Raw genomic sequence first — 26684 nt, forward strand, 5'->3', positions numbered from 1 at the left:
CTGCAATTATTTTTAGTTTTACTTCATTTAAGGGGAGTAGAAAACCTGTCTATAAACAAAGATAGTACCTATTAATAACTAACTTTCCTTAACAAAAGTTATTCCTCTTAAGTTTGGTGTGATGCCACAGGCTCACTCCTCTCTTATTGCTGTATTCTAACTTCCGTAATTAACAGTAAAGCCTTTCAGCTTTTCCTCTTAATTTAAACAGTTTTGAGTTCACCGTAACCTTATAGCGAAAAATGCCTATGGGTGAGGTCTCACCAAAAACCACCTCGTACTAAAGTAGCACATTGCACTCCTAATTAGGCATGGCAGGTTGGTTGGTTGGTTTGTTTTCAGCAGCATCAGGGATGTTTTTACCAGAACTCGCCTGTAACACAGCTTCACACCACACGTACCAGCTTTGCAGTGCCACACCATCAGACACATGGCTGCAGCTGGATGTCAGCTTGAGGGCAGGCATGGCCGCGTCCCTACTTCTGGGACGCCATCCTTCCTGTCGGGACTATAACTGCTTGTTTTTAACATCCTAGCTACATCCATCTTCTCACAAGTCTTTGCTGTGCCTCTAAGATGGTGTTTCTTCCCCTCAGTGGTCATTTTCAAACCCTTCCATTTTCTGCCCGTGCCCCCAAGCCTGAGGCAGGCTATTTCCTCAGCACCCGGGCCGCCACAACCCCACATAATTTCCCAGAGCTGAAGCACATTACGTGGCTGCACTGTCCTTCTCATTAATGCTGCCTCCCAAACCTTTCAGATTTTATTTGAAGCTGGGTGGCTGTGCCCAGGTGTTGGCCGCAGGGGCTGCAGGTCTCTGTGAGGAGAGCACAGGGGCTGCCTCGTGTGGAGCGCCGCCATTTCCAGAGGGTTCCAGAACGTTCCAAGCACCTCAGTAACGGAACCGCCGACCCCACAGCTGAGCCCAGCAGCAGTGCAGGTGGTGGCTCTGGGTAAAAGCGTTTAAGAAAAGCCGAAACACTGCCTGGCAGCGAGGACTGAGGAAAAAAAATGTGAGAAACGGCTCTGCAGCACTGAGGTGAGAGAAGGAGGGGAGAAGATGGTGCTGCCTGAGCAGGGATTCCCCTGCAGGCTTTGGGGAGGTCACAGCGGAAGGGGTTTATCCCAGAGGAGCAGGGGAAAGTGGGAGAAGGAAGAAGCAGTAAACAGGAGCTGTTAAGGACTGACCAGAGCCACCATTCCTATACTACTGGGTAGAGGAGTCAGGAGGGAAGGGGTGAAGCTGAGCTTGGAAGGAAGCACAGGTGAGGAAAGGTGTTATTTTAATTTCTGTCTCACTATCTATATCAATTTTAATGGGGAATAAATTAGTTTTCCTCAATTCTGTTTAGCCCATGATGGGAATGGGTAAGTAATCTCTCTGTCTTTATCGCAACCGACAAGCTTTTCCATCTCACTTTTTCCCTCTATCCTATTGAGGAGGGAGAGTGAGAAAACAGCTGGGTGAGCATTTGGGAGCTAGCCAGGGTCAACTCACCACAAGTAACAATTATTATTTAAATTTCCACTGTTCACAGGTGTGTGGAGTAATCATCTAGAAGGTTTAAGATGCGTTACTTCTACAGAACATTCCTGCTGGGAGTTCCGACTACTTTCAACATGGCTCAGTCCTACTTCCCCCAGAGAGGTAAGCAACTGTTCCTGTTCAGCCCAGAGGGATGCCAAGAGGGAATGCAGCATTTCTGGCTCTATCTTTGGTGGGGACAGATCTGCAGTGCTGACAGGGCCATTGCAGACCACGACCCCATTGAGTGGTGTGGGGAAGGAGGGATTCCTGAGAGACGCCATCCTGCAGACTCAGCAGCTCTGTGCAAGGCTGGGGGCTACTGAAAGTCAGTGTGGGGCTCCACCACCTACCCGCTCCCTTTTACTCTCAGTAAGAGAAAGCAAATGTACTTCAGGTTCCCATCTCTGTGTTAAACATGCTCTTTAAGACCACAGGAAACAGTGCTTTTAGAAAGCCGGGCTACAGGGTCATCATGGTTTTGATCTCTCTCTCTCCTCCTCCCCCCATGTGCGTGCACACACACACACACACACAGAGGAGATCAAAGGTAAAGAATGAGAGGAGTCAAAGGGGTTAAAGAAAGACCAAATTGTCAAACCAATAATGTGAAGCATATTGCTTACAGACAATTCCACAGTTCTGCAAGAGGTTTTCACACCCCTAAGAGCAAAAACAGTGTTCAGCAGCAGTACTAGCCTTGCAAAAGGTATAAATCACTAGAAAACAGTCTCAAGTTAGCAAAGAGCAGCAACTTGTTAAAAAGCGTCAATCTTCCCAAAAGGCTGTACAGAGAAGTAATGCTTGCTGTGTAAGTGCAGTTACTGGAGAGTTAAGGATTTAAGACATTAAATTAAAGATTAAGGATTTAAACATCGGTTTATTTTCTCTCAGTCATGTCCTTTGTTCGTATGACCTTATTCTCTCTCTGAAGAACTAGGTGCATTGATTTGGCCTGGCTGTGGGCTGGCAGATGGGCAAGACTCACCACTGTCACCATTTCCTCATGCACTTTCAATGCTTGTCATAACCCCAATATGAGCACTACGGAAAACTTAGCAAGGTTTTCTTCACAGTGTCCTATAAAGTTACGTGCTAAGCATGGTTTACAGGCAATGAGCTGAAAGACAGAAACGAAAGCGGTACTACCAAGTGCCAGTTTAGGATTTTTCAAATAATTCAGCGATTACACATCTCTTGGTATGGTCTGCATTCAACCCCAACAGTACCAAACAGCAGCCTTGAGGTCTGCCACAGTCATCCCCACCTCATTTTCTCATACTTCATCCCCTCAGTACATCTCAGTACCGTCACCGGCGGTGCGTGTCTGTGTCTGAGGCTGTAGAGAGGTGGGGGTTGGTCTATTCTCCCACGTGCCTGGTGACAGGACAAGGGGGGATGGGCTAAAGTTGCGCCAGGGGAGGTTTAGGTTGGATATTAGGAAGAACTTCTTTACTGAAAGGGTTGTTAGGCATTGGAATGGACTGCCCAGGGAAGTGGTTGAGTCACCATCCCTGGAGGTCTTTAAAAGACGTTTAGATGTAGCCCTTAGTGATATGGTTTAGTGGAGGTCTTGTTAGTGTTAGGTCAGAGGTTGGACTAGATGATCTTGGAGGTCTCTTCCAACCTAGACGATTCTGTGATTTCTGTGATTCTGTGATCTTCTAGTTCCGTCCAATGAGCAGGGCTGAATTTTGGCCACTTAGCTCTCCATGAAGCCAAAGGATGATGGGGGGGGTAGGTAGTTTTGGCTGAAATGGAAAGTAGACCTTTCAGGCCAGTGTCCTGCAGGAGAGAGGCAGCAGTGTACAGGAGCAGGAGCTCACAGCACCTGCTAATAGCTTGTAGCAAACCACCAGCCCTTGGTGAAGAGCCTGGTACCAACTGGAATGGCTGCTGTTGGTGTCCCATCCCCTGCTGGGACAGGTTCGTTTCTGCCCCACAGTAAAGGTCCTAAGCCCATTTTTAGGTTCTCTCATGCTTTCTGTTTCTCTCCTCAGTCTGTCATATGAGCTAACAGTGGAAATTATAAAACCCCCAAAAGACCCACAGGATGTCTTCTGCTACAATTTGTACCTAGAAGCTTTTATAATGACATTTCTGAGTAAAATAGGAAGGGGGGAGTTGTGTGGCATGGTTTTCTTTGGTCTCCTAGGCAGATTTAGTGCCTGCTTGTAGCCTTCAGTGCACTGACACATGCTGGGCCTGCCCTGAGCTTTTATCCCAGACTGGGGAACCATTGCTGTACCTTTTCTACCTTATGGGCACTCTGGGAGTGAAGACCAGTCAGACCAGCAAGTTACATTCACATCAAAATGCAAGTCACGCATCCCAAGGCCCAGTGCTCAGCACTGGTACTTCTGTTGTAGCGCTGTGTAGGTGGCCTCGCCAGGTCTAAAACATCAGTTGTGTAAGTGGGATGGCACCCGATGCCGTGACTATTTGGAATGTGTGTTCTGCTAGATGGTACACACCGTGTCTTGCCACTGAACACGCCCCTGTGCAGAAGAAAATGCATATGAAGATAAAACAAATACTACCAGGGCAGGGAAGGAGACAAGCTCCATGTGCAGACCTGGCAATACCTAAGGGTGATTCCAGCTGGATCAAGCAATTACTGTCCTCTTCTCTTCTTAAACAGCCTTGCCTGACACATCCTCCATCCCAGCAGGCAGGGTCTCTGCAGGATGCGAGTAGGGAATTTCAAGCAAGCCTTCAAAATGGTCATTTCCTACCCTCTCTGCAAATTTAGAGTAGGGTGATAGAAGAGGCCTTGCAAAGCTCTGCACTTGAGTCCTTAGGAACTCAGATAAATTAAGCAAGTGCAGCTGTGGGCAAGAGGCAGAAACAACCCCCAGAACTTCAAAGGCTGACAACTCTTTCATGTTTCCAGTGGCCACGGCTCTGCTAAGAGACGAGTAGCTCACTAAGCCACAACAACTCCCTACCACACCAAGCCTTAAATTAGCTCGCAGCAGCAAAACAATGCATGCGCAAAGCCCCACGCAGCCCGGCAGGGCTGCTCAGTGGCAAGGACTCACAGGATTGATTTCAGAGCACAACAGCAAGGACCACTGCACAGGCTGCAACAGTGCACTTCTGGGCTTATTTAAAAACTAACCAGGCAACCTGCCCTTTCCCAAACCAAGCACAGGAATGTGATATATTTATTGAATAGGCTGAATTTCTCCTGGTTCTGTCCTGTTGAAACCAAGCAGGGAATTAGAGCAAATTACATTCTCTTGCTGCTAAAGCATTCTTGATCTTCTGTGATTTGGATTTCTTTTTCAGGACTTTAAAGAAAGGCAAATCTTGGATACCTGTTCTCCATGCAGATGCCTCAGCAGGGAGCATGGATAGAGAGAATAGCAAGTCACTCTTTCAGCATGTCCTTTAGAGCTGTACTGAGACTGTGGCAGCTCATACCATTTCTTTTGTCTGACCTACTGATAGACAAGATCTGCAACAGCCATAAACAGATTGAACCCCGCTTTGGGAACTTCATATCCATCCAACCTCCCACATGAACAGCTAGCTTGAAGACTGTTTAAAGTAGAAGGGAAAAATCTCCGTCTCAGTGACTTTTCTGAAATCTTTTGTCTCTGTGTTAACAAAAATCTCATGAGCTATGCCAGGTGGAATGCACATCCCCAGCATACAGCTCAGGAGAGCACAGTCTGTTTTAATGACAGTCATTCAGGTGGCTCAAAGCCCAGCTACTCCCCAGGCCAGCTCAAGTTTCCAAGCTGAGTGTCCTAGGGAATTATCTGGCCAGCAGGCTATCACTCCCTAAGACTGACTGGATAAAGGGGAACCAGAGGAATCCCCAGTGGCAAAAGAAAACTGTGCAAGGAGACTTTCATCTGTTGGTGAAGGAAGCTAGCTGTAGAGAAGGGGAAGCAGAGTGACAGATGCAAACTTCTCTGTGATTTAGAATAGAAATTGTTTGCAAAGTGGAGTTTATTCTCCTTAGAGAGGGGTGAGCCATACAGAGCGTGCTGTGGAATAGTGAGACAAGAGGCAGAGAAAAACACAGTGTTTATTATTCCACACAGAACTTTCTCTTTGCTACCCAAATCAAAGAGAAGCTTATTTTCAAAGAAAGAATTCACAACAGAAAGCTGATGTGCCTGTTCCCATGCCTGCTGATGTCCAGGCCTGGGTAACCTGCCAGACCAGTACCTTTTGGTGGGATCCAACAGCAGTGCTGTTGGTCAGACCCCAGGCAGGGGCCAGGGAGCTCTGCACCTCTAGCTGTCAGAGGACACTGTTGCAGATGCTGCCAGCAGTCTCCTGCACCTCAAAATGCAGTCCTACTTTGTGACTATCAGGGCTTCAGTTCTGTAGGGAATGGAATATTTGACTCTCATTACCCCAAGAGATGAATCAGCAACAAATTGTCACACCTTTCTTCCTCGTCTTTTAAAAGGCACAAATACCTAAGTAACTTCCCTCGCTTTGCATCCAAACTCGTCCTCTCTTCTTATTCACCTCATCCTCTTTTGCGTTAAACCTCAGTCGCTTAGTCATGCCTAAAATTACACTTTTGTAACCATGATGTAACATGCCTACTTTTCTGAGCACTAGAAAAATAATAGTAATATTTAAGCTTCCCTGCCTTCCTTCCTTCCTCCGCTCTCTAACCACTGAACAACACTCCTTGCCAGCCTAGTAAAAAGCTAGCTTGCAGATTCTTTACAGTTCCATGACCTGGGAGTAACCCCACAAGATACTGTAACAGAAACTCAGAAACCCTAAGGTTGTCTTCAGGTAAATGAATAAGCGCGCACACACATTAACACACACAAAAAAAGCAACAAGAATGAAGCCTGTCAGATCAAACTGAAGGCTCTCTCTGAAGTCACGGGACTCAAGAGTGGCTTCAGAAATATCAGTTCTTCCATTCTTACTCATGCTCACTCTTCTTTGGAGGGCTGCAGAAACAGTCATATATAACACATCTTAACAGCTAGCTACAACGACTAAGCTGTGTGGTTTCTGAGCCAAGATGCATATCTGAGTGAGCCTGCTGAGAGCCGCTCCATGTTGTGGCACCGTTTCATGTGTCTGAGTCTCTGCTGGCTCAGCACATGCTGGGGATCAGCTGTAGACCAGCAGCAGCTCCTCCTGCTTCCATGTTTCAGATGCCCTTCAAGCCTTCACTGTGTGCCAGTGACCTTCCTCCCCATCATGAGTAACCATGAGTTGGTAAAAAGACAACACAGATGCACTATTGATATGTCAGATACGAAAGATGCTGGCCATAGCTGCCCAGGGATTATTTCTCCTTCTCTGAAGGCAGTTTCTCTGTTGGGGGAAAGCTGAGCTGCAGCAGGAGGTGCACCCAACCCTGCCCTGCTCATTGCTCACCTCACCTCTTATATTTATCCTGTGTCTGTTAGAGCTTGCCAGGCTTCCCCTCATCTCCACTGCACTTTTACTGTGGAAGAAGCAAAGACCCGATCTATACAGTCCTTTCCCTCCTGCCACTTTAGTTGTTGCACATATTCAGAACCTGCCCAAGGTTTCAAAGACACTAGCACACTGCCCTCCCCTTTCCTCTACCATGGTAAATAGAACATGCCGTCTGATACGCATCAACCACAGACGAGCCCATCTCTCTCAAGCAGCTCACTGTGCTCGGCCACATAGCAGCATGAACGCTTCTGTCATGCAGGTTTGGCCAGCTGCACACCCCAGACACACAGACATCACCTGTAAAGGGTTAGGCTGCTCATGAGATTTGGTGTGCCTGCAACAGACCCGCTGGCTCACGTCTGAACTAGATCACATAGGAAAGCACGCCTGTGCCTAGGAAGAAAGGCTCTGAACCCCAGAAAGCCCCCCAGGTGTTGGGAGCAGAACAGAAACTTATCAGCAGATCGCTCTGGGCTTGTCACTTCTTGTCAGCCACGTTCTCCGCAGAGGAGCAGCTCTCTGGAGCACTGTTAAAACATTGCCTAAGCTCCAGGGTACCTCCACATATGGCCCAGGCTGTTCCCTCAGGAGAGAGGAGCTTGGCTTAGACCACTGCAATCCAAAAACATGACCCACAAGGAAGAATGACTTCCTCAAACAGGAAAAAAAATGTCACAATGGTCAGCCCTGCCAAGACAGCCGGAAAAGCCTTTCAATCACAGACATCCCCTTGCTGGGAAGGGAACAAAATATGTGAGCATTTTAAATAAAAATATTCAAACAATTTAAATTTAATCGAATAATTTTAAGTGGTCACAGGAGTATTAACAATGTCGACATTAAATAATCAGAGTATTTAATGCTAACATTAAGCAAGTATTCCAATCAATGAATAGCTCACTAGATTGTTAATTAAACAGATGGCTTCAATAACACTGCTCTGGCACATGCGCTCTTTGAATCAACTCTGTGCAGTTTGAAGTCGTATGATCCTGTCATGACCTTACTTTGAATCTTTAGTTACAGCCCACAAGCTAAGCAGTGGTTTTTCTCCGGGCAGGTTGGAACATTATTTAAGAAAAGGATCGCAAAGCAGAAACGTGTGCTGCTGGCATCAGTGCCACTGACTCAGCACAGTGACAGCCACTCTCTGACTCAGGAGCAAGGCTAAAAGCACATAGCTTAGTACTGCAAGGAAAGGCAGCTCCGTCCACCTTGAGAGACCCCAGCGCTATTTATAACATCACTGTCCACCTCCCCATGCCACCATCTCAAACATCAGCACATCAGATAAAAAGGCTAACGGATCCTTGCCCCCTCCTGATGTGCATCAATAGCAACTGCCACATCCTGCCCCAGAGTTTACACTGAGGCCAGATGAGCTAATCTGTAGTGATTTATACAAAACTTTGGGAGTTTTCCAGCCCTTCATTACTACAGCACTAGCCGAGTGCATAGCCTCGGCGCCAGTTTCCTTTGGGTGCTGAATGACCTGTGTCTCTGAGCTGCTTGCCAGCAAAGAAAGGAAACACACAATGTGCTCAGCTAGTTTTGCTGCAGAAATAGCTGCAAGCATACAGGCACATGCACATACAGATGCACACCCCCCAGCTGGATGTCTAGAAAGCAACACAGTGCAAACAGAAGTCTGAAGGGGATGGAAACTTCCAGCCTTTCCGGGACAGGTCCAGGTCCAACACCCCTATCCCTGCACTGTGTGGTTTGTCCCTCTGATAACAGGAGGAGGTAGGGCAGTGGGAAAGAAACAGCCAACCAAAAAGGTTCCTAAACGGTTCCTAATCTTTGACCTTTAGAGGCACTTTCCTTCCTGAGAAATACAATGGAAAGCTCTGAGTGCTGTAGGAGCAGCTGTATGAGAATTGCAGTGTTCACCTCACTCAGGCAGCAGCAGACCACAGGCCACACACCACGGAGCAGAGAGCAGCACCCTGGAAAAGGAAATAAGTGTTGTGTGCTGCTATGACCACATCAGAATTACAAGAAGCCTGGACAACAGGGAAAAAGTGAGGCACCACAGCCTTTTTGTACTGCCCAGTAGCAACACAGCAGGTGGCACTGAGGTTAACACATGCAAGGGAAGAGCTTCATGGACCACTTCATGGGCACTGGAGTCAGCGAATGCTATTCGACACCAAGCACCACCTCTTCTCTTGCCCTTCTCTTGCCCTTCAGACTGCCATGTGAAGTGCTGCTGGGGCCGGCAGGCACATGAGGGAGCATTGGTGCTTTAGGGGATGGCAGCACTTGTGCTCAGCACTAAGTGACCGACCTGCTTCCAAAGCACTTCCACACCTAGCTGAGACCTGGAGGAAAGATGAGATGGGGACAGGGGAGAGGCTTGTATCCAGCTCCAAACACCACAGCACACCATCTCCAGCACGCAGGGAAGAGCTCCCAGCCACCACATCCAAAACAGAGCTCACAAAACAGACCCAAAACAATTTTTCAGAAGCACAGGGGGTCTTCTCAAAATGTTTCCCACCACCTGAGCTCAAGCTTGAATTTCTAGATTAGTCCCCTCCCTGATAGCCAAACAGGGCTTGGGCTACTCAGTCTGAGCTGCCCACCTCATCATTCCTGATCCAGCATTTTGGTTGCCCTAGAGCTCCATGACAGGGAGTAAAGTGGAGGCAAGCTGCCAGGTTTCTGCCACGCTGCTGGAGAAGGAGCAGGGTCCCAGACCCTGACCAAAAGCCTTCAGGGCCAAATGAAAGGACAGTGCCATTTTCTAGAAAAATATATTTTTATTTACCATCTCTGTTTTGCTCAGGAGACACTCACAGGGGGGCACGCAAGTGGCAGCCAGGGCCAGGTCTCCACAGAGGGCCTGAGGCACCGTAAAGGCAGGAAGGGGCTGGAGCCACTGTTTTCACCTCAGGCTTCACTGTCCTCCACTGCCACATTGCTCAGGTCTTGTCAGTGAGTGGGGCTGACATGTGGGGGGCACCTGGCCCCCCAGCCATCCCCCCACAGCCCCACGGCGTGGAGAGGAACCAGCCAGATCATGGTTTCTCAACAGGGCTGGGACCCCCCTCATGGCGCCACCACTTCCAGAACATTCCTTGTGAGGCTGTCAGGGCAAGTTAAATAAAGGGGGCTGGAAGCATTATCTGGAAAGGGAATAGTCCATAATTTAACACAAAAACAAATCTATCACACTTAACAAGCCACCTGGCAGGTGGATATCTGTCAGACAGCAATTACAGTGCCAAATGCCCAGGCAGGGCGGGCAGCCACTGCTTGGGGCAAGGAGCCTGAGTTTGTTCTAACACCACCACCTGTGGTGTGGTATGGCATGGTCCAAGCTTGAGGGGCCTTCTCAATGCCATCCAGCTGTCCCCATATGCATGCTGGCCCAAGCTCCCTGGGGCACAACACCACATGTAAGCCAAAGCCGTTGAGGCCCCAGCACCTTCTCAGGTAGCGCAGCCTTCTTGAGCAAGTAGTGAGTTTCAACAGCATCTTTGATGCTCTACGTTTTTGGTTTGTTGTTTTACTCAGAGCAGAAAAATGTGTGATTCTCTTCAGATCACCACAGGACAGCCTAGGTGCTTCCCAGAGGCCTGGTTTAGAGCTTTTACCAGTCACTTGAGCCCACTTATGCAGAAGGCCATAACATGGTTCCTTCTTCCTAGCAAGAAACCCTGGCTTGGCATGGGGCTACTGCCTCTCACACAGCCCTTACCTCCTGCACATGCCTGGGAGAGTTAGGGGGGCTGCCAGCCACGCTCCAACAGTGCCATTTAAAGCTTGAATAAGCCAAAGAATGTCTTGGATTCCTCAAAACTAACCAGAGAGATTTTGGAGACATTGACATACAGACTGTCCCTCTCCCTGAGCTTGAATAAAGCCCCCAGATAGCTTTTCCGGGCCCACATTTTCTGATTTGCACAGTAATTGATGTATTTGTCTTCCATCAGCACGTGGCTGCCTGGCGAGGTCGGATTTGTCTTGTAGACGACGTGGTTCAACATCTGGCTGCTGCAGGTGCTTCCCCGGAAGAGCACGTTGGAGTACACGAAGTACAGGCCAGTCTCATTGATCACGAGGCCCTGGTTGCGGTACTGAATGCCATTAGTGAAAGCGTGGCCGGAGATGGGTTCCCACTCCAAAGGGAGGTCCCGCTGTGTGGGGTTTCCTGGAAGCCAAAAGGAGAGAGGCATTGCAGTAAGTACAAGCATTAAGATGTCTTAAGTTACACCCCATGTCACAAGTCACCTGCTTTCTATGTCCTTTTTATGTGTACGGCATGAAAAGTCTGTTCCAACCTTGGGGAGGTGGGAGCTCTCACCTGCCATGTGCTCAACTGGTGCTGAGCTGCTTCTGAAAGCTTTCTGCCCAACACACTCCACAGACAAAAAGCCCAACCCAAAAACTAGAGCTCTCATTGAAGAGCCTGAATAAGGGGGAGATTTTAGCTGTGGGGGTAACTTCCAGCTGCCAGATCACACACATTACCAAAGGAAACTGAAAAAGCCTGTATGAGGCAGTTCCTTACAACAATAGCCAGGCTGCCCTCTCACCCCAGACACACGTGCCCCATCCTCTGCTCCCACATCTTGCTGGGCCCTCAGCACATACCTGTTAAGTGTGCCGCTTTCCTCACTTCCTTTTTCGCTGCCTGTCTCTCCTGCCCTGCATGAAAATAGAGAAAGCATTAGCTATATGCTCGATGGAAAGGCCAGCCCAGAGAGCAGAAGGGAGGTGCCCATGAAGCTGAAAGGGTGCAGATTCATGGCAGCACAAGGCACCTAGGCACCATGGCTTAATGTAAAGAGGCAGAGAGGTGCTCAGACAAATACTGCAGGGAAATAGGGAGAGTTAAAAAAAGATGAAGTAAAGGATTCAGACATGACCAAAAGCAAGGGGAAAAACAAAAGAGCAAGGAGAGAATTTTCATCTTAAAATGGCTTCATCAGTGGGCTCAAGCAGAAGCCTCTCACTCAGGGTTTAGGACAGGAACAACACTGCCCCTTTATCTAGCATCTTTTTCCATACCAAGGTGACTGGTCATGTGCTGTCATAGAGGAGCCTATTTTACTGCCCCCCCTCCAGTCCAGCACTGCCAAGAAGTCCCCAAGGCAGTAGAAATCTGGCTGCTGAGTACCAAACCTCCTTACAACTGGACAAAAGACATTTGAGACGTCCTACAAACGGTCCTGCTGGCCCCACAGAGAGGCAGAACTCTGTCCTCAGAGAGGCAGAACACAGGTAGCAAAATTCTGCCTTCCCTGGAGGGCTTGGGTGCCCCTGGAGACATTGGCCAGTCACAGTGACTGGACTCCATCCCGCTCCATCTTGCCCTTCCTCTCAGCATCTTCTTCAAAGCATCAAGTTCTCAAACTTTAAAAACTTACTTTCTCAAGCCAATTAAATTTCCCTCCTCTCTCTCCCTTCTCTTTTACATTATTTCAGTGGCTTTATCCATCTCCCTTAAGAAATTAAGGGTTACTAATTATGACTTGTGTTCAATTACTGCTAAAGCAGCCTGTGGTCAGAGCACTAAGCATCCAGTTAAAACAACAGCTTCCCTTCCCTTAAAAAATAGATTACAAAGTTTGTTGAAAATAGAATTTCCAGGAGACTGCTTTTTCCAGATTTTTTGTCTATTTCCAAATTTGATTTTATTCTGTATCAGAACACACCTGAAAATAAATGAAGTTTCCTACTAACCAAAACCCTGAAAGGAAAGAAGAAAAACCTTTTCAAATCTGTCAAAAAACGTTAGAAGAGCTGAAAAATTCTGATTTGGCCTTCTTTAAAAGGATATCTCATCACTAAGAATATTAATGTGGAAAGTAAAAGTAAAAATAATAGTTTGAAAAAGCAAAAAAGCAAAATATCAATTTAAAAATTGTTCCATTTAGACCGAAACTGTTTTCTTCCCTAAATTTAGAGAAATTTCTAGGTTCTTTGGAAAGTTTCAATTTCACTGAAATGACATTTTGTAAGAGAAAAAACACCATATAATGAGGTTCTTCTCAACTACTTTTGGTTGCAGTAAGACTGCATACCAAAAAAATTTAGGAAAAAATAAGTTGTCTTCTCAAGGGTGCGAGTGAATCCCCCACCCCCAAAGCCAAAGAAAACGAAACCCTATATGTCATCCCAAAATCTTAACAAGTGAGGAGACAAAGCAGAAATGTGTGGTGCCCATCTTGGTTCTCTGTTCTCCTCGTTCCATGCACATTGTTGCTGAGCGTTAAGACAGCCAGAACTAATTTTCACAGCAGAATCCCCCCTGTACCAGTGCCCCACTAGGGCCTGGGAAGCCCCCACTAGGGCCTGGGAAGCCCCAAGGCAGAGGCAGACTGCCCCAGGACACGTGGCTGACACCACCAGCGCTCCAGCAGGCAGGGCACAGGACTCCTTCTCCACACCCCAGAGATAAAGCTCTCCTTTAGCCAAGGAAGTGAAGGGAGCACTTTCAGAGCATCAGAGCTGCAAGAGGAGGAAAGAATTTGACAGGAGCATTCACACACGCAGGCAAGGAGGAGTTCCTCTACCTACATCAACTCACCTATGAGCTTCTCCAGAGCTGGAGGGATGTGTTCAGTGCTGGCAGACTGTCAAAAAAGAAGAGCGACAAGCTCTCTTAGCAGGGTGAGAGCATAAGGGCATCATCTAGATGCAGCCAAAGACTATCCTCAACAACGGCTAGCTCAGGCAGAGCTGCAAGGTGGTAAGAAACATACAGGGAGAGAGACCCTGCAGCACTCAAACAAAAGGACATCCAGATATATCACAGTCACCAACAGAGCAGTCCTCCACAGCAATAAACAGCCCCACTCACACTGGCGTGGCAGACACGTTGCTGCCACCAATTTTTCCCCGCAGCCTCTGCAGGCAGCCAGCCAGACTTTACCTCTCTGAGCTCTGCCAGTTGCTTCTCCAGATGGAAAATCTGAAACATGCTCAGCCCCACTCCAGTGAGGGCCATCAGGATCAGCAAAGAGATCACCAGAAAGCCGATGCTGCTCCTTTCTCTGTTGCTCTTTGGCTTTCTCCTCCGATCAGGTACCGGTGGTGGGAAGGGAGCAATAGGGGGTGCCGGAGGGCAGGAGGTACTGGCGTTGGCACAGCCGTCCACCCAAAATATTTGTGGGTACATATAGTTCAGGTTCTGCTGCATGGCTGGGAGTGGGATGGGCTGGACGTGCTTTGCGTGATCTTCCATGTGGCAGCCAAAAACTGCCGGGGCTGGCCCAGACTGAGCCCTGGGGGAAGACCCAGCTCTGCTTTTATATGCCTGCATCACTCCAGCAGTGAACACCCAGCTCAAATGCTGCAAAACTCTATGAAAGCCTCAAGCAGAAACAGCAAACCCCCAAAAGCTTCCGCCCTCGTCTGCAAGTTCGGGGCATCCGCCTGCTCCTCCCACACTGCAGCAGCACACACACACAGCGGGACGAAGCTGGTGGCAGTCGGCGCTCGCACAACACGAGCCTCGGGAAGCAGGTGTACCCAGCAAAGTGCTAGCAGCGCACCCGAGGGCTGTGCTGGCAGCCAGGGGCTGAGTAATCAAGCCCAGCGCACACCCACTGGCCAGCCACCCTTTCCAGCAGCCCACTCAGGCAGAGGCAGCTGCTTTTCCACTGCGGTGTCCTGCACCACGAGCAGAGGGAACGACAAAGACTCTTCTGCTTCTGGCACCCTGCACATGAGGCAGAGCTGAGGACAATCCCCTTGGCAGAAGGATGAAGACCTGATCCCAAGTACATCTGCAGGCACTCAAGAGTTGCTTCATTTCACAGAGGACAAGTTACTGCTCTCCACTGTATCCCACCTTGTCTGCACCCTATGGCACAGATCCTGGGTATAATTTCGCATATACCCTGGTTCCAGACACCATCCCACTGTGCAAACCAATGCAATTGACAAGAGGAAGATATTGGTGTTGCAGCCTCAGCAGAGCTGCCCCAGCACTAACAGCCCAAGCACATCCAGTGCCATGGGCTGCCTGCACCACACCAAATCACAGGGGGGCACTGGCCAGACTGAGCAAGCAGTGCACTGTAACGCCAGAAACATCACCCTGGGGCAAAAGCAGGCTCTTCCAGCAGCTTCTGCTGCCACACTTACCTCTGCAAATACTATCTCTAATCCCACACCCCTCTTGAAGCATTAGAGAGGGAAGGGTTGTTGGTTTTTTTTTTTTTTTTTTTTTTTTTTTAAATCTTCTCTTCGTGACAATGGTGAGTGCTGCAGCAGGACCTAACCTTGGTGAGAGACTCATGATTAAACCTGGGGTAGATGCTGAGCTACACACCTTCATAGAATTTCTCTTACCTTTCAAGAAAGGATCCAGAGTTTGGGCCACGCTGCAAGGACAAAGATATGAGGAGACAAGAACATTTTTATTTCTCAATTTAAGGCTTCATTGGCCACAGATATCTAAGTGGTGGCAATGAGATTTCCCATAGATTTACAGGCACTCTCAAAACACTGTCCATAGCAATTTGCTCTTCCATTTCACAGACATAAGTGTGTGTACTTGTAGGGGGACGGTATTGAACAAAGGAAATGCTTAATGCAAGAACAAACTGGAGTTTTGTCTCTTGTGGCTGAAGAAAGCAGCCCCAACACAGAGGCTTTGATCTGGAACATCAAAAACTGGAGTTTGAGGACAGCATGCTTCAACAACATACGCACGCTGGTTTCTCCAAAGCAAGGGCTGAGCTGTGCCTCCAACCGCACCTCTAACAGTCAGATGTGCCCTCAAAGCCCTGCACCACCAGCCACCCCACTGCTTTTTGAAGATGTTCACCACAGCCACTTGCTGAAGTGATGATCCTCAGCATGAATAGTTTCAGCAGCCTGTCTGCGTCTTCCTTGTACTTCTAGGTTTCTAGACACAAAAGTAGCAAAAATCCACCTCCAGCAGTTCACGCCTGGTCATGCCTACCCTCAACATAGTCCATCTCAGAACAACAAGGATGATGGCACCACCATACCTGTGTTTTTTTTTTTTCCCCCCCAACATGGGCCATGCACACCACTGGAACCCCTCAACTGCTGTAAAAATACAGTAATGGCCCAGGGAGCAAGGACCAAAGCCCAGAACTTCCTTGGTCTCCAAGTACTCTCTTGAAACAGGGTCACCTCTGCCTCTCCTCCACGGGGACATTTACAGGTCTTCACCCTCCAGGCTAAGCCCCCACCTTTTTCTGACATTTCACCACAGACAGCTCATCCTGGTGGGATTGTGGGCACACGAGCAGGCTCTCTTAAATGTCACAAGCGCACTTACCAGTCACCCACTGCTTCCTATTTTCATAAAGATGCTTTTTTTTTTTTTCTTTAATGGGTGGGTGAATTAATGAAAGCCAGGAGCCAAAATTTAGGCAAGGTTGTTCTCACCCAAAATACTGGTCAGGGACAGCTGAGCAGTGAAAAAGGACATAAGGACAAAAGGGGTGTCTTATTTGTCTCTCTGCCAGAAGATTTCCAAATGTAAACACTTTCCCTATCCTTTATCAGAGGATCATGTATGCCAAAAATCAGCAAAAACGCAAGGAATGGTTACACAGATAAAAAATAACTTGCTCAGAAGAATTCTTCCCTCTGTCTCCCCTTACCCCCAGAGGAAAGGTGGGAGTTCTTATTAGCAATACACAGCACTATGCTAAAGTTTGTACTGACAGCAATTAGAATCAGGCAGCAGCTAAGAAATACAGATACAAGTTCGTATCAGTAGGTTTAAAGACAAAATAATGCTTTTTTTTTTATATATATCAAGGAAAGCAGAACTTGGATAATGATCTAGATCTAATACTTGACAGAAAAATACAATTAAGTTCAGTGTGAGCCGCTGCATAGGAGGGAGACTCATCAAGGTTCTGGACAGATACACGTCTGAAAGCAATTAACAAATATTTCCTATTATAACACTGACTATTGGAAATGCTAAAAAGCAAGTATTGAAAGCCCACAAGGCTGCATAAATTACACCCAAGAACAACTGAAGAAGTGGTTAAGAAACATTCAGAAAGACAGCATTCAAAGCCAAGGGTGTGTTGTTTTCAGAACATTAACCCGAAAGCCAGGAGAGGCAATTAGTACAAAACCACTAAGTGCCAGCCACACAGGGCAAGAGAGATGCACCCCATTAACGCTCCCTAATGGGTATCTTGGAAACAGTAAGCAGAGCACCATCCAGGAAAAGGCTTCTGATTTCACTCCGGGCATTGTCCTCTATACAGTGCTATTTGAACACCTTTCCCCCAGAGCTGGGAAATAATTATATTAACTGCAAGTAATATTTGCAGATTAAAATAACTGATAAGACATAGCCAAAAAAACCACAAGAACAGAGAATTCAATCAGAAGAAAACAAGTCTAGGAACACAGACTGCAGATCAAACTCTTTAGATAGCAAATAACATCCTAGAAATAAACCACAGGTCTGAAAGCAACACAGAGGCTGCCCAGCTGGACGCGAGCTTGCAGCAGGGAAAGCACACAGGGTCCATGGGTCTGAGCTTACACATAGCACCAGGCTAACTGGGAAGATACAGACAGTCCCACAACTCACGTTACAAGTTTATATTCAGCTTCAGAGGGGTTCAGGAAGGAGCTGCAATAACTGCCAGACAGCAAAAGTGTTTGTTCACCTTGGTTCATTCAAGAACAGAGTGTTATGGACAGATAGCACATAAATCCGTAAAGAGAGACGAGACTTCCATCAGTGGAGGGCTCTTATCTCAGAAAGAGCCTTTCCAGAGCCACTAACTGGAAGCCAAAGCTGAAGGAGATAGCATTTATAACAAAAAAGGATTACATTTTTGACTGAACAGGGGAATGGATGCTTGGGAATAACTGCCTCCAGACATAACAGTATCTTCACCCATTGAAGCCTTCGAGGGGTGCAGAAAACACCAGAACTCACCCAGCAGTACCAGATCTCTGCCATTGAGCAAAGGTCCCACCAGCCCTGCGCTGCCCTGACTCTTGAGATAGGCAGTGGTCTGGTTTAACAGCCCACATAGGTGATAATTGTCAGCCCTGAGGATCCTGCACAGCCCCTTTGGGCTTCCAGTAAGGTAGGAGGGCAGTGGAAGGCTCACGGATTGGAGCCCAGCTGCCGTTCCTGCCCCAGCATCACGCAGCATCCCACAAGTTGTGACCTTGCGATGAGCGCTGACATCTTAGTGTTGTTTCTTTATTACATGTTTTTTTAACAGCTCCATTTTCCCAGGGGAAGGTGATGCTTTTCATTTCCTTAACGGCCACTCTTTGCTAGAAGCATGAGGCACGTGTAAAGATGTGGCCTTGTTGCCCACAGCCCACTAGGGAGACATTCATGTTCACACAAGAGCAGATTTCAAAACCCATCTCTGAAAGCTCTGGCCTGGCATTGCCATATTAAGGCCCTCTTCCAGCAAGCAAGAGGTTTTGTTGTTCTCTTGTTCATTAAACACGTGCAAACTACACCGTGATCCCAGCAAGTGGGCAGCAGCCCTGGGTTCAGCAGGAGAGGTACAGGGCTCTGCAGGGCCCTTCTGTCTGGGACCTGAGGCAGGAGAGAATCAAGCAGGGGAAACAGCCAAAGCAGCTGAGAAGAGGATTGAAAGCAGAGTAAGATTTCATTTCTTTTGATTGCATCTGTAATAAAAGAAAGGAAATGAAGTACAGAGGTTATGAGGTAATGGGATCAATTGCTTGAATATACAGGAAAGAAAAAAAGCAGGTTATTAAATAACGTACAATAACTTAGTCATGAGAGAAAATGGAACAAGCTTTTGTGGCCGCTCAGAGGTTGCGAGGAAGACCACAGCGAACACACAGATGTTGATTTCCCGTCAATAACTGCATTCACAAACCCTTCACATGGGATCGACACTCTGCCTCACATTGCCAGCGCATCAGCCAGCCTCAGCCCTGGAAAATGCCAGCTGGTTCTGCTGGCCTACGTGGCTAGGTCGGTATTTGACCATTTTACTCCTCCTTGGGAACAGCCATTCTCAGCCTATTAAAAAAATAAAATGAGATCTACCAGTCCTCACCAACTTCCACCAGGCTCACCCCTCAGCTCTGCATCGCTGAGCAAATTCAGCACCCCCAGCATTTGCGCTGCCCGCAGCCATGTATGTCCCATTTCATTACACAGACACCTCCACACCCATGTCCCACATCAGCCAAACTTCCAGAACACTGAGGGACCTGCAGCTGACATTTCTGAGATGTAATCTTGAGCTACAGGTAGTTTTCTGGGCTGTGTGTACAACCCTGAAATTTCAGCAGTAACCGTGTCAAGTTATGGCTAATAAAAGAGATTCATTACTGCTTCAAGATATTTTCCTGAAAAGTCACAGACAGGGATTCTTGTTCTCGGTGACTTTGTAGAGGACCCAGCAGCTGGACGTAGCCTCCAGCCACCAGATCTAACAAAGGAAAAAAATACCCTCAGGGTGGCAAACATTTTCCATTGCTAGCTCCAGAAGGCACAGAATTAACTTAATGTCCATTCCTCATCAAAAGCCCTACCTCCCACCTGTAACTTAGTAAGAGACTAACAAAAAGCAGCATGCTGAGACCATTTGCAGCTCCCAGGCCATAGAGCCAGTATGAGAAACAGCAGTAAAGCAGCAGAAAGCTCCTTGGCAGCTTTTAAAATTATCATTTTCAAATCGAGGAATACATGGGAAAAATTCCTGATTTTCACCATCCTTTCCTAAGCTAACATGTTAGCTAAACAAGGCCTGGGAACATTAACTCTTCTCAAGCTGATACAAACCCCCGTAGTTTCTTAGCAGTACCTGATGCTGTTCGACACTCAGGGTTTCCACGAGATGAGACATGCTGCTTGGTGGCTGCCTACCCACAGCAGTTTGTGGTCAGACCTCTACACTTTAATTGTTCCAAATGAAGTGGAACATGTTTGTACCAATTAAGTGAAGCTTGTTAAGCTGTTCCATCTCATCTCACATGGCAAGCTGGCAAAAGCAGAAGCCACCATAAAGGCACCTCATACTATAGTTCTCTTCCTACCAATACCACACAGCTAGCAGAGTTTTCATATTTTAAAAATATTGGATTTCCACTGATGTTTAATGTATATAGCCTAAGAACCTGTTGGCAGATATGGCTAGTAATACATCTATACAGCGCATGCTTGTGACTATCCGTCCCCTGATGGAAACATTTGCGGTGCAAAGAGATCAGAAAGTGCTCCAAGTGCTTCTGCGTGCAACAGATTTTGTAACAGGAAACAGCTCCCTTCCCTGTGACAGGCTTCTTAAGGTAATCCCCAGACCTGTTAGCTGAGTGTTGTGGTTTGTCTGAGGTTGCAGCAGAGCTCAGGTGGCTCCAACAGCTCCACAAAACCTCCCAGTGGCATCCTGGACAAGAGTCCACCCGCGTCACATGCAGTACAGCTATGCCCTAGGAAGTTGAAAGATGAGACCCCTGCATTGTAACATCATCAACAGCTGCACTTCTCACTATACTGGCTGCTGCCAAAGCCACCTACAGATTAATAACTTATTTACAGGGAGATGTACTTTAATGAAAAAAATTCTCATGGCTATTCCAATACATTTGTTTGGTTTTTGAAGTTATGCATTATATTGAATAAGCTTGGCATAATCTGACTCAAAGCACTCTAGAAGTCACAATGAAGACCAGGAAGTCATGCCTATTTAGTTACCAGTTGGTCAGGAAAAGGAGTTGTGTTTTTAAAGCAGGGCATCTGCTTTTATAACAGTTTAAAGGGTAGAAAAATCTTCCTCAGCCATAGGCTGCCCAGCAGCTGGACACTCATCTCTTCCCTGCACATCTGAAACCTCAGGAGGAGGAGGCAGACCATCTCCTGTCGGGACAGCAACTGCAGCAGCCCAGGAGAGGTCCTGCGACAAGTGCCAGCACTCCAGGGGGAAACCTGAGAGAACACAGCATCCTTCCTGCCCCACCTGTGGAAAGAGGCAAGCAAGACAGGTGCTTGAGCAAGCTGTTAACCCCCAGAGGCTTGGCTCTTGCCAATGCTGTGATTGTTCCCAAGGAGCAGTAATGCAGTCCTCACCGCTTACTACACAATCCTGATTTCTTGGTATTTCGCACCAAGAACTGTCCAACCTTCTGAAATATCACAAGACAGACGAGGCCCTCCTTTTAAGTACTCACAATGCCACAGGAATTTGTCAAGCTTTATAAGCCACCTTCAACTCTATATAGATTATGACCAATTTAGGAGAGTCTTGATTTCAAAGAATCAGGTTTTGAAAGCTAGTCAATGTGACACTAATAAGACCGAAATAGGAAGTAAAAAATGACTCAAGAGCCCACATGAAAGGGTTACATTAAGCAAATAAGAACTTGACTTTAGGAGTGTGCCTTTTTTTAAAAATAAAAAAGCGGTTACAAATAATTAAAAGCAGCAAGCAGAGCAAGAGGAAGCTGTGGTTCAGTCTCCATCCTATTGCCAGAGGCAAACACACCAGTTGACAACAGCACAAGCAGGTCAGTAGGTTCCTCAAATGCTTTTTCAGTGGTTGAAGCACGTAGTAGTTGATGGTAAAGTTTAGACCTGGACATAGTTGAAATGTTTAGGTAACACGAGAATATCACAGAATCACAGAATTGAAGGGGTTGGAAGGGACCTCGAAAGATCATCGGGTCCAACCCTCCTGCCAAAGCAGGTTCCTTAGAGCAGGCTGCCCAGGTAGGCGTCCAGACGGGCCTTGAATATCTCCAGAGAAGGAGACTCCACAACCTCCCTGGGCAGCCTGTCCCAGTGCTCTGTCACCCTCACCGTGAAGAAGTTCTTTCTCATGTTGGTGCGGAACTTCCTGTGCTCTATCTTGTGGCCATTATGGCAATATGGAGTCGATCGTTGATTGACACGCACCAGATCCTATGACAGAGGAACTCTGCTGTTAGCAGCAATGTCTCTTGTCAATCTCCACTGACTCAGCACCAAAAAAAATAGGCTTTTTTTTTTTTAGGAAAAAAAGTGCCCAACAAGCTCTGCACCTACAGACAGAGTCCAGAGGCAGCATTTCTTAGGAACAATAAGGAACTTTCAGGACAGTGAATCTACACAGCTAATGACATTATGAATTTTTTAATACTGATTTTGGGGAACACTTTCAGAAGAGTGAATACCATGAGGTCTTCCCAAGACAGTTTTGAAACATGGGAGCCCGAGTGAGAATTATTTCTGACCCTATGTTAGCTACCACTTATAGTAACCGCCATATCTCCAGTGTGAATTGCAAGGCACGTGGCCTCAAACCATATGCCTGAAACAGAGCTCTGCTCTATTTTGGATGTACATTATTCCCATAACATGTGCCCTGTTTGTTCATTACATGACAAGCTTTATTGGTGATATTCTTTTTCCCACTGAATGCAGCAACTTCTTAGATCTCTAAGCCCTGCCCAACTTTAGAACGGATTGCAGGGAATAAAGGACTGTTTAAGAGTGACTTAGTTTCACACCTGAAATTGTTGACTTTGAAACTTGAACATATACTTGGAAATTAAACACTCACAGCCTACTCAAACTTACCAGCACCTAAGGTATAAATAAAACAGATCCCATCAGCAAAAGAACATCAGAAAAAAGTGGCATTTCAGTTCAAAGCTAAGTATCACCTCCCCAAAAGATAATGAGGATAAGTACATAAAATGTTTTTAAAAACAATTCTTGCATGAGGAAGCACAGCAAAGTGCTGCTAATTCCTAAATTATAATTTCCATGTAATCTTCATGGATAGTTCCCCAGTGCAGTGAGGTAATTCAGTCTGGGGAAAAGAAATGGAAAAAAGGACAAAAGAGTTGTCCATTCCAATGAAACAGAAAAAAGATGAGGAAGGTTTCCAGCTCTCTATGTAACACCACAGTTCCAGAGAAGCTCAGGATTCACAAAGCCTTCAAGTAGCTGTTTCCATGAAACGTAACGTGCCCCAGAGCTATACGCTCCCACCATATAGTTGATAAATATATACGACCATCACTGGTTTAACACTTTTTTCCCCTCATCTAATGCTTACAGGCAAGCAGTAACCAAGGATAAATAAAAACCCCTAACCAGAGACACATTTGACACCAGCATATTGCATCATGACTCATTTGGCCTCATTCTATACCTATCAGCATACTTGAGGTCTCTCATGGGAAGATTAAATGGGCTTTTCTACGAATTCAGAAGCGTCCAACTTCAGCCAATTCTTACTGGTGAGAATTCTTACTGATGAGAAGAGCTCAGTAACAGCCAGGGCAGTAAAGGAAAGCAGACTTCCTACAAATGACGTGTCAAAAGGAAGGAAGGTAATTTAAAACAAAAAACACACACCAGGAAAAACCACACCCCCCAAAAGCAGCCCCCATCCTGCACCAAACCCCACATTCAATTCGTTTTAACTTCATCACAGGGAGTGCTATGATTCAAGAGACAGTCAAGAGAAATTAGCACTGGGAAAGTCTCATTTGACAAGAAGTAGAGGCTGGACATCCAGCGATCTTGGCGCTGGGCTGCACACAGCACTGCTGTGCTTGCTACAAATAAGTTGTCCTGGTTCCATATGGAAATTTAAAGACTAGTCCTTCTCAGAGGTAAAATTATGCTACAAGTTTGATTATCAAAGGAAAAGTTAAAGACTAAATTAAAGACAAAGTGTTCAGATTTATTTGGAAATTCACAGTTTCTAATGGCACTACAGCTCTGTAGTTACATACTCTTGTTCCACAACATCGTATGCTGCACTCAGGTGGTATGTATTTTCCTCATTCAGGTTTGAAACCCTTTTGAATTCATGTTCAACAAGTCTGATTCATGTGCTCTGACTGGCTAATTGTGCAGATCAAATCCAAAAGTACATCACCCTAAAGTATTCATAAACTAACAAGAAAGCAGCAAAAAAAAAACAAAGGCTTTAAATAAGTCACATTACATACAATACCCAGGAAAGGCATTAGATCTGTTAAAAAGGGTACCACTAAAAGTGCTCAATAAGTTAACTTATTTTTTACAACATGAACCTGTAACATTTGTCAAAAGGAGTAACCTTTTGTTCCACTCACTCAGATACTTACAGCATTTTACCAATCACACACTCTATAGTATCCAAATATACAGTCACAGTCAAAATAAAAAACATTTGGATATGAAAATACCAACCATACAAACACTGCACATTTGTTAGCCAATACAAAAGCAAACATCATGGAAATACCCACTTTGAACCAACCTGATGGGGTAGACTTCAAGGCTTTGCAAACTCAACGCATCCAGAACTGGCTTGGAAAACTGCCAGCTGCACCAACTCACCCTCACGTTCTTCAGCTGAGCTTTCCCCTAAACTCTTCGCACAGAAACAGCGAGCGCTCCCCATTCATCTCTCCTGGAGAACTACAGCAGTCAGTTTAGGTAACAAACGCATTCGTCAGTGTAAGATCCCAGCGTATACAAGAAATGCTAAAGAGCAACAGTCATTCATTCAGTACTTCTGACTACAGCTCTGATTTGTAACGGAAGGTGGAGATAAATCTAACTACTAACCCTAGTGAGACACTTTTCTCAACTGAGTTTGCAAAACCAGGATCTAGTCAAGCAAGTCCACCTATTTAGTATTTTTACAGTATCCAGTCCACATTACTGAGTCCAGCTGAAGGCCAACACATGTCCCTTTACAGCACTGTAGTGTTGCATCTTCAAAAAAAGCTAGAGAAATTACAAAATAAATCAAATGACAAACAATTGTATCTCCCCTCTTCCAGTGGCATTATAAATAGACAAAAGGCACATAAATATGGGAAGGTGCAAGAAATAGGAACAAAGCTGAAGGAAGAGGATTAGGCTTTTATCCCTATTCCACCCAACAAACTGGGTTTCAAAAAATCTCCGCCCCAGGAACTGTGAAAAAACCTTTATAAAATGAACCCTGCCCTCCCTCCCCCCAAGCTGTTCTCATAGGAAATTATCAGCCTCGTAAAGCTGCAGCTTATAGCCAAGATTGACACAATCCCATCTATTTAAAAAGGCAGAAACCAAATTTCTGAATACTTTCCAATTAGTTGAGCTCTTCGTCTCCCACCATCCTCCCACAGAATACCACAGACTGTTCTCAAATGAACAAACACTCTGTTTGAGAAGTTCAGCTAGTTTTAGATGTGTCCAGAAACTGCTGTGACACCAAGTGCTCCCACTGTTATCTCTTTGTTTCCTTTGATTATGTCATGCAGGCTTGGCATTGACCCTGACTTAGTCTGTATTAGAGTTTTTATGAGCTTCCCTTGGTCTGAAACTTTAGACCGTCTTCGCTTTATAGCCCTCTTCTCAGTTTTTGTCTTTTGGGTTTGTCCATTGCACAGACTCGTACAAGCTGAAATGCCACAAAAGTAAGACTCCTCAGATTGCGATGACGTTTCTGAGCTTCCTTCAGATGGAGGACCTTTATACGAAGAGTGATAAACTTCCCCAATGTTAGAGAAGTCCCTCTGGTTTGTAAACGGCTTCCTTCCTTTTATTTCCCCATTGGCTACAGGATGCAGAGGCTCTGCCGTCGGCTTGATAGTCTCTATCTTTTCACTTTTGTATTTGCAACGCTTTTTCTGAAACCACAAGTAAAAAGAGAAACAGTCAGCTTCTGACAGGCAAGCAGAGCATAAAGCCCAACCCCAGGAGCCAGGAGAGCAGCCGAGACACACACCACCTGCCGGCAGGAATGTGTCAGCCTCAGCCTGCCTCCGCGGCTACTGTACCTTCTTCTCTGGGGAGAACTTGAGGGGTTCTACGATGTACAGGTCCTCTGGATCCACTGTAAGAAAGGGCACAGGAGTTTACTGACGCTGCCAGCTCTAGAACAAAGCAATTTTCAACACGAGCACATAGAAAGTGAAGTTGACACTAAGAAATTCCCGTCTGCTGTCACGGCAGCTGGCAGTGACAGACACGGAAACTCCTGACCTTCTGACAGGTTGGGCCATAGGAGCAGTGCATAGAACACCCCTTAGGGAAAAGGGACAGATGGTTGGCAGAAGTGGGCCTCTCAAAAATACACTGTTAACAATATAAGTGTTTAATGTGCAGCTAGAAGCACTGATAGATATTCAGACTGACGTAAGACCTGTCTGATGTTCGTTCCTCCATTAGTGCTTTGTAAATCATTCTTCCAAGCCTAAACAGCAGAGAAGACTGAAAAAGAGCAATTCTTAAAAAAAAATAGTCTAAGCCCTAGCTCATCTTTACTGCAATGTTCCCAAATCAAGTCAAAATTTCCAGATTTTTGCGCAGTACAAAAAACTGTGAAGAAAATGCTGAATCTAGAAGCACAGCATCAACTGCAATAATCAGTAGTTACTATGATCTACGCCACTTCTGTTTTTGCACGATGATGATGGCCTAAGAAATCAAAATTCATTTGTCCTCAGTCTAATGTGAATACTCAAACGACCAGATCATTCAATCCTCTTAGCCGAACCAAGACAAACGGTCTATCAGCTGCAGTAAGAAAATATCAATTTGGATCCCTAAATATCTGCCAAGTTTCAAGATTGGCCATTAGGACATCCAAATAGGGCATTCAGGCTTTCTGTGTCTGGCATTACAAAATACCACTTGGTATAAACTTCCTAGCTTTGTAGACTTGAGTACCTGCATCAATTGTTACAACTAACAAGAAGGCCATCATTTATACCTCTACAAGTGTTTATCCTAGATTTAAATTTTAGCTTTATTTAGCACAGTTCTGGGAGCATCTGGTAACATTTATGAACCACC

At 46.2% G+C, this 26684-nt stretch overlaps 2 protein-coding genes across 5 annotated transcripts in view; both read right to left on the reverse strand.

Moving 5' to 3' along the window:
• Positions 1–10707: 10707 nt before the first annotated feature.
• Positions 10708–14216, reverse strand: FASLG (Fas ligand). The gene is made up of 4 exons (XM_035537863.2): positions 13830–14216; positions 13485–13530; positions 11546–11599; positions 10708–11102 (listed from the first exon to the last, which is right to left on the reverse strand). The coding sequence occupies exons 1-4, from the start codon at positions 14139–14141 to the stop codon at positions 10708–10710; spliced, it is 807 nt and encodes a 268-aa protein (XP_035393756.2). The 5' UTR covers positions 14142–14216.
• Positions 14217–23568: 9352 nt separating this feature from the next.
• SUCO (SUN domain containing ossification factor) overlaps positions 23569–26684 on the reverse strand; it is a 40641-nt gene continuing 37525 nt past the window's right edge. For all 4 annotated transcript variants that reach the window (XM_035537856.1, XM_035537855.1, XM_035537854.1 and 1 more), the window contains 2 exons: positions 25667–25722; positions 23569–25516 (listed from right to left, as the gene is read on the reverse strand). In XM_035537856.1, coding sequence (XP_035393749.1) covers positions 25070–25516; positions 25667–25722 — 503 coding nt within the window. In that variant the 3' untranslated portion in view covers positions 23569–25069. The remainder of the gene's footprint in view (positions 25517–25666; positions 25723–26684) is intronic.

This window comes from Cygnus atratus, chromosome 8 (assembly GCF_013377495.2).
Source record: "Cygnus atratus isolate AKBS03 ecotype Queensland, Australia chromosome 8, CAtr_DNAZoo_HiC_assembly, whole genome shotgun sequence".
Taxonomy (NCBI): domain Eukaryota; kingdom Metazoa; phylum Chordata; class Aves; order Anseriformes; family Anatidae; genus Cygnus; species Cygnus atratus.